Source organism: Populus nigra, chromosome 16 (assembly GCF_951802175.1).
Source record: "Populus nigra chromosome 16, ddPopNigr1.1, whole genome shotgun sequence".
NCBI classification, from domain to species: Eukaryota; Viridiplantae; Streptophyta; class Magnoliopsida; order Malpighiales; family Salicaceae; genus Populus; species Populus nigra.
In genome coordinates this window covers 13,217,289-13,231,075 of record NC_084867.1, presented here as the reverse complement: position 1 = coordinate 13,231,075, position 13,787 = coordinate 13,217,289, and the positions used below count along the sequence as shown (strand labels likewise).

The 13,787-nt window shown below is 31.4% G+C and overlaps 2 protein-coding genes across 2 annotated transcripts; one reads left to right on the top strand and one right to left on the bottom strand.

Moving 5' to 3' along the window:
- Positions 1-1,798: 1,798 nt before the first annotated feature.
- LOC133676172 (probable arabinosyltransferase ARAD1) lies at positions 1,799-5,401 on the top strand. The gene is made up of 3 exons (XM_062097781.1): positions 1,799-2,786; positions 3,431-3,796; positions 4,758-5,401. Exons 1-3 carry the CDS (start codon positions 1,905-1,907, stop codon positions 4,944-4,946), a joined length of 1,437 nt encoding a protein of 478 aa, XP_061953765.1. The 5' UTR covers positions 1,799-1,904; the 3' UTR covers positions 4,947-5,401.
- Positions 5,402-9,496: 4,095 nt separating this feature from the next.
- On the bottom strand, positions 9,497-12,403 carry LOC133675504 (14 kDa zinc-binding protein). The gene is made up of 6 exons (XM_062096906.1): positions 12,266-12,403; positions 12,077-12,181; positions 11,168-11,254; positions 10,481-10,628; positions 9,896-10,013; positions 9,497-9,805 (listed from the first exon to the last, which is right to left on the bottom strand). The coding sequence occupies exons 1-6, from the start codon at positions 12,295-12,297 to the stop codon at positions 9,738-9,740; spliced, it is 558 nt and encodes a 185-aa protein (XP_061952890.1). The 5' UTR covers positions 12,298-12,403; the 3' UTR covers positions 9,497-9,737.
- Between the last annotated feature and the right edge of the window lie 1,384 nt (positions 12,404-13,787).

Sequence of the window (13,787 nt, the reverse complement as noted above, 5' to 3'; positions counted from 1 at the left end):
GGTCGGGTTGGTTTAGAAACTATTATTACAAGTTCTTGGCTTACATCAAATGAAATGAATAATGATTTGAATGGATCAAATTACCTAACTAATATCTCAAGTAGGATTCTCCACTGCAAAAACTTGAAAATGTGATGAACAAGTAAACTTGAAAATGTGATGAACAAGTGACTTTGTAACCTTATCTTGCACTTCAGTTCATATACTTTTCTTGAATGGAGAAAAAATAAAATTATTATTAAACTTGTTGGACAAATTATTATGCATTGCAAAAAAAAAAAAAAAAAAACCCTAATCAAGAGCTGATTTGATTTATGTTATTTCAAGAATGTCATGAACACCTCTTGATGTAGCGATGTTATTTTCTTTTATCAAATCGTTAAGCAACGTAACTAAATTCTCCTGATACCATTATCCTATGCGAGAAAATACTCGAAATATATCCATCATCACTTTCAATCATAGTTTTGAAACCCGGCCCGGCCCGGCGGGTCAACCCGGGACCCGGCCAACCCGGGGCCGGAACCGGGCCGGGTTGATGAAAAAACGGGGGAAGGAAAAACCCGGTGTGACCCGGCTGACCCGACGGGTCGACCCGGTGACCCGGCTGACCCGGCAAGACCCGGTGACAAACTCGTTGACTTTTGTTTTTTTTTATTTTTTTTTACTAAAACGACGTCGTTTTGATTTTTTTTTTAAAAAAATTGACCCGGCCGACCCGGTCAAACCATGTGACCCGGCCAAAACCCGGAACCCGGGCTTTAGACCGGGCCGGCCACCGGGCCGGGTCTTAAAACTTTGCTTTCAATCATCGACCCCATGCATGGTCCTTTCCCTTTAAAATTTAAAACCTTTTTTAATCATTATTCCTCGATAATATTTATCCACTATAATAATATTTATTACCATATATTGTATTAAAAATAAACTAATATATTTAATTCAATTTCATCTCAAGTTCAACACAGGTCAATAAAACTCTCGTGATTCTAATAGTATTGAAAAATAATATTATTTCATTATTAAAAAAAAGAATTAGATGTGGATTCAAATATATCACTAAAAATTCAATAAAATCATTTAAATTTAAAACATTTTTGGTAACTCATTGTCAACACATAATTAATTATATTGATATATTTTTTATTTTATTTGAAATTTAATCTAGATTAAACTATAAGTCACAAATTCTTTAAATTAACATATAATTGAACCAATCTCAAAGGTTATTTGATATTGCGTTTTAATTTGTTTATGATGTGTTTTAAAAATATATTTAGTATGAAAAAAATATTAAATCAATTTTTTAAGGTTTTTTTTTATAGTTTTAATATAATGATATTAAAAATTAAAAAATATTTTAATACGGTAATCACTTTTAAAAAATAATCTACACCACAATATCGAACACATATTTAAATAATGATTGACATTGTGATCCATCATATTTTTTTAAAATTTTAAAATTTTAAATTATTATATTTTATAGTTTTCTGAGCATATATGTTGAAATTAAAAATAAATTTTTAAAAATAAAAATTATATTATTTTATGTTAGAATAAATATAGTTTTGATAAATCTAACTTGATATTATTACAAGAAAATTAGATCGAAAAATATTGATCATAATTCTAAAGCATATTCATTCAAAAAAAAGTTATGATTATTTTGAAGAACTTGATGAAGACAAATCTTCATATCATTTTCTTGATTTAAAAGATAACAAGAATTTAGAAAGTGATTGGACTGCTACTAGATAGTGATACACTGATTCGCCTTCCCAAAATCACGTTAAGTTACTTAAAAGCATCAAAAGACGTGGCATCCTCTGACGCATCAGCTGCACATTATAACCGTGCTCCGGCACTCAGCTAGCCCTCCTCCACCACCACTAGCAAAAATTATGAGTGAGAGATTAAAGATCAGAACCCCTAAATCCCCAAATTCCAGCAAACTTCCCCGCATGATGGCGCGAAAATCCTCTCTATTAAAACAAACCCTTATTTTCTCTGCATGCACAATCCTCATCATCTACGCTTTCTTCAACACCTTCCTCAGCTCATCCACCGCCGCCGCCGCTACCGGTATCTCCGCCACAACTTCATCTCTCTTCGCCGAGCAAATTTCTCGAGAAAATTTCCAAGGATTTCCCGAGAAATCGACGGAAAATGAGAAGAAAGTTAGAGTTTTCATTTATGATCTGCCCAAGAAGTTCACAACTGGAATCATCGAGAATCACGCGTTGGCGCGTGGCTCTTCTGACTTGTCTAAGGTGAGTTACCCGGGTCACCAACACATGGGTGAATGGTACATGTATTTGGATCTTTCCCGACCCGATTTGGACCGGGTTGGGTCCCCTGTGGTGAAAGTCAATGACCCGGAGGAGGCTGACTTGTTTTATGTTCCGGTGTTTTCTTCTCTCAGTTTGATAGTGAATCCAGCTCGGGCCGGGACAGTACCCGGGTCGGATCCGGTTTATAGTGACGAGAAGATGCAAGAAGAGCTGGTGGAGTGGTTAGAGGAGCAGGAGTATTGGAGGAGGAATAATGGGAGGGATCATGTGGTTTTTGCCGGGGATCCGAATGCACTCTATCGGGTCTTGGACCGGGTCAAGAATGCGGTTTTGTTATTGTCAGATTTCGGGCGGGTTAGAAGTGATCAAGGGTCCTTGATTAAGGATGTCATCGTGCCTTACTCGCATAGGATTAATGTCTATAATGGCGATATTGGCGTGGAGGAGAGGAAAACGCTCTTGTTTTTCATGGGCAATCGGTACCGGAAAGATGTAAGTTTATTTTCTTAAAGTCTGTGAAGTTGCTGAAAGAAAATATTTATTGTGTGTGAGAAATTGAAAGATAAAATTATTGATGATAGTTTCATTAAGAACTATTGTTCTTAGCATTATTCGTGTTATAAATTTGAGAATTGACGTGTTTATGGCCTTGTTTGGTTGAGAGAAGGGTATAGGTGTGGAGAATTGTTAAAACATTTTCGTTATTCCTGGGTGTATAGGAAAGATTATTGTTTTTAAAGATTATAGAAACTTGTTGGAGAAATGTTAATTATGATTTTGAGAAATTGAAAGATAACAGTGTTATGGGTGTATTATGATGTAGCACTAGGGGTAGTTGCTTTAAGGATCTCCAAACCAGTAGTGAGATTAATGCATTGTAGTTCCATAGACAGAAATAGGTGCTTATATGTCACTAGTGGTCAGTTCCCTTAAGAATTACTTGTCATGCTAAGTAGAGATACTATTACATAGTTTTGTTTGAAGTGACCATCCTTAGTACTGCCCCGAATGGATAAAGGTGATATATAGCATGGCATATGAAGATTTTTTATTGAAAGAAAAATATCACTTTTACTGATATTTAGGTCACTATTTTTCATGATCTCATGTTTTCTTTGAATGCTTTGTGTTTACAGGGTGGAAAAATTCGTGATCTGCTTTTTCAAATGCTTGAGAAAGAAGAGGATGTTGTAATAAGGCATGGCACACAATCTAGGGAGAATCGACGCACAGCTACGCGTGGCATGCATACTTCAAAGTTCTGTTTGAATCCTGCTGGTGATACTCCTTCAGCTTGCCGACTATTTGATTCGATTGTTAGTTTGTGTGTTCCATTGATAGTCAGTGATAGCATTGAGTTACCTTTTGAAGATGTCATAGACTACAGAAAGATTGCAATTTTTGTGGACACTGAGTCTTCTCTAAAGCCAGGATATTTAGTTAGAATGCTGAGAGCAGTATCTACTGAGAAAATTCTGGAATATCAGAAACAGATGAGAGAGGTAAATTCTACTTGCATTTACTTATAATCCAACCTTCTATATTGCTGAAGGTGTTGCCAGTCTTTGTTGCTCGCGTCTTAATCTTTCATTGTATTGTCGTTGTTCTGTAGCTGTCACAGTTATTGATTTTGGGTATTCTTGGAAAGAAATGATGAATCTTTTGTTAGAAGTAGGGATTTGGAATTCCTGTCTATATTAAATAGATAGAAGTGGGGCGAGGGAGCATTATACTAGTAAAAACTGAAGTTTCTTTTTCTTGGCTGAAGAAATGATGCAAGAGGTTTTAAGGAAAATTATTTTTCCTAGCTATTTTTATTTTTTACTATTTGGTTTAGGAAATTAAATATTATGCCTAATAATTTTATTTTTTCTATTTTGTTTATGACTTTTATTCCTTTTCCTTTATTTTCATGTTCCCTAGTTTGTTTAGATTAGTTTTCGGGTTTATTTAAGGAGTTGTAAACCTGAGAAGAAAGACTATTAGAAGAGAAAATATTGAGCAATAAAATTTCAAATTAGGATTTTTGTCTGGCGAACCTATTCGGCAAAATTCTGTGTTGCTTTGTGCTTATTGTTTTTGTTGTTTCCGTAAGCATCGAGAAAGCTAATTAAAAGGCATGATTCTAAACATATTTTTATATGGACGACCATAATAAGTATCATTACTTGCATGCTTAACAAAGATGGAATAAAAAAATAGCTTTAAACGTATTTAACTAAAAAAGCATGATCTTAAACATATTTTTATAGGGATGACCATAATAAGTATCATTGCTTGCATGCTGAATGAAGATGGAATAAAAAATATAGCTTTAAAAATATTTGCAGTTATATACTTACATTCCATTCACTCCTCCATCTTTTATCTGACATGTTGAAGTCATTTCTTTAGTGATCAAAACTTGTTGTAACATCAGTTGCTTATATTTTAATGGTTGCTGTTTTGAATTGTATGATTCAGGTGAAGCGATATTTTGTATACAGTGATTCAAATGGAACCGTGAATGAAATATGGCGTGAAGTAGCACAAAAACTGCCTCTTATTCAACTGATGATTAATCGTGACAAACGGCTTGTTAAGAAGGATTCTACTGAACCAGACTGTTCTTGTCTATGCACAAACCAGAGTGCACATATCACTTCCTTGTGATACCAAGTTCTCTTGAAACAGATGCAAAAACTTAGTTCAGATGTATCCAGATGTCCTCGGGGAAAGGCTCTTTCTTAGGTCCAGAAGAATGACAAATGTTAACGCATTGCTTTTATTGTCTGAAGTAGAAGGAAGGAGCCCCCTGCTCCTTGAAGACGTTTGTTTTAACAGTGCACAAAGGTGAGGAAACCATCTTGTTAGAGAGAATTGCTCCTTGGATAGGTTGGTTGTAACTATGCACCAAGGTGATGAATCGTGAAATTGTCTTCCGAAAGTGTTTTCTCAGCAATCATGGTTGTAGATTTATTTTTCCTATTTTTTTATATAATTTTTCATAAGTTCACAACTCATGCTATGTAGCATTTGATCAGCCTCGATATTGGACTCCTGTTGTGATTGTAATTGTTGTGTACATGTAGAAAATATAATTACCATGATTTTGTTTGATTTTTTCATATCAGCTTTATCCTTGTTGCTTGCTTTCTCATCATCTGTTGGTAAATTAGTGATACTGTTCTCAAAATACTGGAGTTCGGAAATAATTAGAACAAAAATGTGTTTGATAGAAAAAAAAAGAGAAAAGATAACAAAGATATTGTTTGTTTGTTGCTTATGTTTTTTGTTTTTAATCTGTTTATATGGATGCAAATATTTTATTCAATGCCGTAACATTTTGCAATTTCTTAGATTAGTAATGTATTTATTTAGATAGATGAGGATTAGACATGCCCTAATTGTTTATGCTAGAGGTCTTGAAGAAAAAAAATTGTTTATGATAATCATTCCATTCTCAATAGATAATAAATATTTAGTTTTTAGCTATAAATGAAAAATAGTTTCAGAATTTCAAAATTTAGCTGCACATGCAACGGGCAGGTTGGTAAATGACAGTCTAGTTGCTTAGAGGTGAGAAAGCCAATATTTTAATTTTAGAGGCAAACTTTAAAATTGAAATGGGACGGGACGGGATGGGATGGGAAGGGAATGGAAGTGTTGGGAGAGAAATTAAAGTTTAAGGGTGAAATTAAAAAATAAATTTAATTAGAAAAATATAATAAAAAAATTTAAATTAACTCAAGTTAACTTACTAGTATGTGATTTTGAATACATGATTGTGATAACTTAATAAAACTAGTATGTGATTTTGAATACATGATTGTGATAACTTAATAAAATGCAATCTTGAATATATGATTGCGATAATTTAATAAAAAAAATAAAAAAAAACATGAAATCAATTCTCAATAGATTAAATGTTAAAAGAAAAAATTAAAAAAAATCAAAATCAACTTGTACTAATCTTCTAAACTCTTGACTCTATTCATGTGCTCGAAACCAACCCTAAAAGGTAAACTCTAAAAAATAACACAACAAAATTTTAAAGAAAAAAATACAATAAAAAAACCAAAACTAAAAAAATAGTAACAAAAAAAATAAAGACTAAATTGGATGTAAAATTAGTTTGAAATCAAATGTTAAGAGATGAAATTAAAAATAAAATTCAATTAGAAAAAGAAAAAAACAAACAACAATTAAAAAAATCACAATCAAATATAATATAAAGATTAGATGAAACAAAATGATGAGGGGTTAAATTGAAGAAAAAAATTGATAAAAAAAGATTAAAAAAATTAGCAATATAAAAATAAAAACCAAATTGGATACAAGAAACAAATTAAGTTTATCAGAGCTTAACTACCACTTCTTCGTATACACATGCGACACCAATAAAAAAAGGATAGTGAAGAGCTTCAAATACTGCTCAGGAAAGTGATGTTTGGCCATGATACAACGCTACACACACTTCCTAAAAAGTATGGGTGATGCACGTGGCTCTAGCATTTTTTTAAATAATATTAATGATTGTTAAATGATCAAATTGTACCCATGAGAACTTGGTAGATACTAAAATATTAGTTTGAAAATATAAAAAATCTCCTAGATGCATTCTTAACAATTTTTGCTTTTAAAGTTATTATAGTTTTTACATTGTGTTTAAAAAATGTAAAAATATCAAATAATCCTCTATCAATCTTTTAATAATTTTGCTTATAAAAGTAATAAAATATTTATACTTTGTATGTAAAAAAGAAAATACGAAATTGCTCTTTATCAAACTTTTAAAATATTTGCTTTTAATAGTAATATAGTCTTTTTACATTATGTATTTAAAAAATAAAAATATCAAATCATCTTCTATAAATTTCATAATAATAAATGAATCCTATAAAAAATAACAAATTACCTGCAATACCAAGCTTATTGGTTTTTTTTTTTTGTTGTTGTTGAAAAGACAAAATTGTAATTATATTTCGATTTATAATACATCATGTGTACAATGAATTCACCACCCAATTTGCAGAGAGAAATTATATGCATATAAAGTTTGTGGAAGAAAAAAATACATACAATAGGATATTATTTGGACTTGACCAAGCAACTAGAATGGAGATTCTAGCTATTTTTGACTTGGGCTAAACGTCGTCTAGAATGCTGGCTGTTCGGCCTAGCTCAAATAGTCAGCATGGCTAAGGCTAAACCGTGTAATGCAAGTGCTAAAGAGGGGGCTGTGTGCTGTTTTTCGGGGGTGCAGGTGGACACTCTTATTCTCAAAACTTTCCTTCTAAGATATGCATGACTGTGGTACATCGAGATATCTCTTTCTAATAACCTATTATCTATGTGATTTTTTTCAAGAAAAAAAGGATGACAAGTCATACGCTTTTTATAAAAAAAGCAAAATAAAAATAAAAATAGCACACGTATTTGAGCTTTGTTTAACATGCCCTTGAGTTTTTTTATTGGTCATTCGAATTTTTCAATTTTTTTTATTTTATTTTTTAGATTTTGATTTTTTTATTTAATATTAGGTTGTGGTACATTACTTTTTGTATGTTTTATTACATGATAAAAGTTCTTTTCTTAATTTTACCATTTAATATTATGTTTTTATTTGCGGTGGGTTTTTAGCTTTTTTTTTTAATTTTTTAATTTTATTTTTGTTTCAATTTTATCTTTTAATATGAGATTTTTATTTAACTTTGTCATTTAATATTGAGTTAATGAAAAGTTTATTTTTATATTTTTTTTAATTATATGCTAAAAAAAACTAATTCGACTCCATGGAGCCAATAATTCATGTCACAAGTTTGAAGGATTGATTAGGGTTAATTTGAATTTTTTATTTCTTTGATGTCTTTATTTTAGAACAAGTGCTAAATAAAGAGTGAAATTGATAACTTTCAAATTTGAATTGCTACACACACACACACACACACACACACACACACACACACACACACACACACACACAATCCAACAAGTTTTGGTTGAGAGCCGCTCTGAAAGCGCATGTAATAAACTACTGCCTAACTAATGGTAAAAAATTGTAAAACCGGTATTTAGTGGCTTTATGATTTCATATGTGATACCTTTCTCTCACACCCAAGTCACAAACAGCTTGTCTCATATGGTTCCATGCTATACGCATTTTCTCTATTCTTTCACAGTAATTGCATTTTTTTGGTATATTATCACATAAAAATTCTGAAATCTTGGAGGAAATTAAAATATATAAGATAGTTACGATCTATTTAAACTTAAATGTACATCTGAAGAACATCTTTGTATGGTCCTGAATTTGACACCCACCATTGAAGTAATTGTTTTATAATTATAAAACTAACTCATATTTTTTCTTAAGAAGTTAAAAAAAAATTGATTAATTTTTTTAATTTCTTATTTAATTTTGTTATCAACATATGATATTTGGCTAATATTGTAGAAAATGTTTTGATCTTGTAAATCAAAAGATGGTTTAGCAATGTCAGCTGAATGGTAAGTAGATAGATATATTGATAAGAGAACTTTAATGGTGATAAAAGGAGTAATTTTTCATTAGTATGAGTTTATTAATTTGATTTTTCATGAAACTTTTGAATTTATGTGTTTGAGATTTTTCATTTTTCATATCAAATCTATTTCTTTCCTAGCAATTTTTCTTAGATTTTTAAAATAAACTAAAATAATTAGTTAGAAAATAAAAAAACTAGAAAAAATCATTTTTTTCCTTAAAAAATAAAGTAAAAACATTTTTGCCAAGATGAATTAAAAACAAATTGAAATACATAAATAAAAACTAGATTTAAATTAATACAATTTTTTTAATGTTTTTAAAGATTTTTATTATTTTGTCAAACTTTTAAATAATTTTTATTTTTAAGTTAAAAACCAATCAAATCTAACCTATGTTCCACCTTTCTTTAAAAAGTCAAGCTGTGTAAAAGTTTGATTTATGCCAGACATCTCAAAAATATTTTTTTCATGAATAATAATATATTTATTTCTCGTATATGTTTTTAAAATAATAATATATATTTATTTACCTGAAACATTAACGAACACGTCAATATTTACCAGCCACAACGGGGCGTATTGATGATCTATTCGGAGGCAATTACTGGGTCTCATTTCGCCCATATTAATTTTAAGAGGCAGTGAGTTAGGGGTGAAAAATACTCTCCTCATTTGGATTTCTAAGAAAACAGAAGTAAACTAATCGGTTTTGTTTAGCACTTTGGCTGGCAAATAGAAAGCAAAAACATGATGATTCCTAGGTGAAATCTTAGAGATTACAGAGGATGGAAAAAAATCTCCATTTGTAAGGTGTTCATAAGTCCCAGGTGACAACTATAACAAATATTCAGATCAAATATAAAAAGAATTCAAGAAAGTGAGGGCATGGGGAACAAGACGGTGCAATCAAGCTTCAAGAGGAGTTTATTCAAATCTTTAACCGGGCGGCCATTTCATTTGTCTTCCACCCAGGACATGCAAGTGGAGATGATAGACAGATTGACCTGGACAGAGAGACCAGGCCATCAGCACAATAATGGATGGAAACAGCACTAACACAGACTAGAAGTTACAGAAATTAGGTGAGAGCTTACAGGCACCAGGACCATTGTTGATAACAACACGAAATCCATCGAGGATGCCTTCCTTTTCAGCCACTATTCTCGCAGCGTAGAGAAGTTGCCCCAACACCTCTCCATGTCTGGCTTCTGCCTGATAAAAAGGAAATACACAAGGTAAACTACCATTTTAAATTACAAAGCTGGATCAAGTCATTTCAATTAAATACTGATTTACAATGCACTCATTTAAGAAGATACAGTTTATACGTTGAGGAATTATTTCTATTTCATAGGTTTATAATATTTTTGCAGGTTACAGTCTTATGGACGCCTTACAGTATAAAAAAGAGAAGGAATAAGGGGTGCATTTTGGTGCAAAATACAGCATGCAGAAGGAACATCTACAAGTCAAGTCAATGGTATTCCACACGAAGGAGAGCAAGCATAAATAAACATTTTGAAATATATAGTTATATACCATGTTAATTTTTTTATATCTGTTCTCATGTCCATCCATTTGGTTAAGTATGTTCAGTGAAGATTCAAAGCTTTGCATCAATGTAATGTGTATGAGCATGTGTGCGTGCATTCAGTGAAAGATACATGGCCATTACTAACCTTCCCAAGCGTTGTCAATCCATCCCTGGCCTTTGGAATGACCAAAACATGAACAGGAGCCTGAGGGTTGATGTCCCTGAAAGCTAGGACCTTTTCATCCTCATATACAATGGATGAAGGAATTTCCTTTGCTATGATCTTGTCAAAACTGGACAGGAAAGGTAAAACTCTTATCAGCATGAAAGCAGTGCAATAATCTTCTAGAAATATCACTCCAACATGTCACAGGAAAGATGACTCTCAGTTCATATCCTATATAAACTGTCTTCCTCTCATCCAAACACAACATAAATCTCCCAGGCTCCCCTCCCCTATAGACAGATACAAACTTCAAGTTTCAGGTATCCTCACTTGTTTCCTGAATCTACGTAAGTGAAGATTATCATTCATTTCTCAGCACCTCAAACAAAGATTCTCTCCCAATAAAACTTCCCTATTTTTAAAATGCCAATTTTGAAGTAATTGTATGCTTCATTTCCTCATTTTATTTTGATAATGAGTCTCTATAAAGAACTAGCAAGTATCAACTATTATTATCGAACACTCTTAAGAGTTTTTGAAACCTCGCGATAAAAAATAGGGTCGCTGGACATCTGATAGGGAATATCTAAAGCGTTCAATGCAAGAGGTTCTCAGACAATTTTTAAAAACATGTTATCAAACCAGCTATGTCACAAGTGATGATACATGGTTGGAGCTCCACTGTCGGCACTGGCTGCAGCTGCTTTTGCAGAAGCCTCTTCATCGTGTATAGCATTAGTGCAAAACAGAGATCTAAAAATAGAATCATAAGAAATCAAAAAATCAGCAAAAGATTCAAAGTAACAGCTAAACTTTTCTCTGAAAATCTAATGGAATGAACAATAACTAAAACATCATAAAGCCCAATCAAGAATAAACTGACTATAAAAGAAAAGGGAACAGCTAGAGGATCTTTGCAGCATCATTCAAATGAGTGAGGGAGATTACCATCCATCCTTACTGAAAGTATGACACAAGAATACTGAGCTACGACCTACAAAACTGCTTGCTTTAAATGAATTTCTTTTCATAATCTAGTTATGATGCAAGCTTCAGCAGATCCGAGTTCTATAAATAATGCATTCAATCAACCCAGTAATTAGGCTTTCACTGAACTGCCACTTTCAAAGCATGAATCTTTTCCCTGACTAAGGGGTCACACTTGTCTCATATATTGCAAGCTGTACATTTTCACATTCAATAACCACAATCTCGATTGAAACCAAATTTGAACATTAGGGACCATGACGACATAATTGCAAGTGAAGCAACAAACATATCGACGAAACCCTTAAACAACTTCCATAATCATGCAATGAAAAAGAAGAGCCTTTCTGCCCAATTTTTAATAAATGGGTGTATCATCCCTCAAATTCAAACAACAAGGCAACATAAAATCCAAACCAAAACATAATAATTACGACCCATTCCAGTGTTTGACATGAATAGCTAAAAACATCAATACTTTTGAGGCCATGAATTGACATATATCATCAATACATAGATCATAGAAAGGAAGCAGTAATATTTATCCTACAGAATACAAAAAGAAAAGCAAAAGGTCATTCAAAATACCTTTGAGAATGGTGAGGATGAAGGAACTTAATTGAATTGAAACTAGAGGTTGCCTTTGGTGAGACTCTCACATTTGAGAATGCCCTTGTAGTTACTGCACAATTCCTGTTTATATACAAATATTAAACACAACCCACAAATTCCATGGCAATGAAAAGTACAAAAAAGGTGTATGTAGAGGGAGAGTACCTGAGCAGGCTGAAAGACCCAATTGCAGCCATGGTTAACGGTAAGTGCTGAGTCCTTGAGGGATTAGCTAATGTAGGCAAAGAAGTACACTTTCACTTACCTGACAGTATAATCTGGACCGCCAAAAGTCTGCGGGCCAACCCAATTGATATTTTGACCAACGGTTGTTATAAAGTTGGAACTTGGAAACTTGACGCGTAAAGCCACCAAAGTTAATGGTGTTTTTACTCCTTCTATTCTCAATTGTTTATTACTTTGCTCCTCTAACTTCTATTCATTCTAATATCATCTCTTATTATTTATTATTCTCTATTTTACAATTATTCAACCCTTTCTTTAATGTTATAAAATCCCACTTAAAAGTATATATTTGAGATTTGATCTATGTTTATTGGAAGAAGAAGTTATTGATGATTCAACCAATTGGACATCATTTGCTGGCACCTTTGGGTACACAGCTCCAGGTAAACCCTATCAATATTGGAAGAAGAAGTTATTGATGATTTGTTGACAGAGAACCAATAGTAAATTTTTTATTTGTTTTTTATGCTATTGTCTTGTATGTATCCCATCATCTTATATCATGCAACAAATGCTATCACGGAGCAACATATTTTTAAGAGTTTGATTGATATTTATAGTAATAATTATTTTTTAAAATATTTTTTATTTAAAAATATATCAAAATAATTATTTTTACTTATTAAAATTTATTTTTAACATTAACATATTAAAATAATCTGAAAATATTAAAAAATTTAATTTTAAAAAAATACAAAAAATATTTAATTTTTTTCAACAATACTTTTTTTTAAAAATATACTGCTTGATTATAGAGGCCATTGATGAGAACCAGAGCTAATGACCCAAATAAGGTGAAATAACTCATTGGTTGTATGAAAGAAATTGATCTTCAAGTACCCGTAAGAATCTTATGTCTTTTGTAATTTACACTTGTTGTTTTAATTTGTTTTCTGGGTTGCTACTACTTGAATTCTTAATCTTTTTTTATTTAATTGCCTGTCTTAATTAATTTTTTTGTTTGTTTGGAATGAATACCAAGTGGTGGGATTTTTGTGACATTTAGGTGAAGTAAAAGAATGAATTTAGACTTCTATTATTATTATTATTATTATTATTATTATTATTTGGTTTTATAGGTTAAAAAATTATATAAATTATATTTTGAGTTCTTATCTAATAATTTAAATTTTTGAATTGAAATAATTTTTTAATATATTATCAGAGTCTTGTTGACCAAGCTGTAAAATCTCATCACCTCTATTCTAATTAATAAAAATTAAGCATAAAATAATATAAGCATGTGTAAATTTCAAGTTCAAAGAATTTTCATTTAAAGGAGTGTGTTAAAGAGTAATATAAAATTATTCTTGGGATCTCATATAATAATTTAAGTTTTTAGGTTAAAATGGTTTTTTTTTTGTATGATATCAAATCTAGCATTGTTGATCTCATTTTATTTGATAAAAAGTAAGAATAAAATAGTATGAGTATATCTAAG

What these genes read in the sequence shown, in the direction of transcription:
- LOC133675504 (XM_062096906.1), bottom strand. Translation starts at nt 12,297, where the DNA reads ATGGCTGCAATTGGGTCTTTCAGCCTGCTCAG. An exon ending in CATCCTCACCATTCTCAAAG is followed by an intron (nt 11,255 to 12,076) that starts GTATTTTGAATG and finishes TTCTATTTTTAG; the next exon opens with ATCTCTGTTTTGCACTAATG. An exon ending in GACAGTGGAGCTCCAACCAT is followed by an intron (nt 10,629 to 11,167) that starts GTATCATCACTT and finishes TTTCCTGTCCAG; the next exon opens with TTTTGACAAGATCATAGCAA.
- LOC133676172 (XM_062097781.1), top strand. Translation starts at nt 1,905, where the DNA reads ATGAGTGAGAGATTAAAGATCAGAACCCCTAAATCCCCAAATTCCAGC. An exon ending in GCAATCGGTACCGGAAAGAT is followed by an intron (nt 2,787 to 3,430) that starts GTAAGTTTATTT and finishes TTGTGTTTACAG; the next exon opens with GGTGGAAAAATTCGTGATCT. An exon ending in ATCAGAAACAGATGAGAGAG is followed by an intron (nt 3,797 to 4,757) that starts GTAAATTCTACT and finishes TGTATGATTCAG; the next exon opens with GTGAAGCGATATTTTGTATA.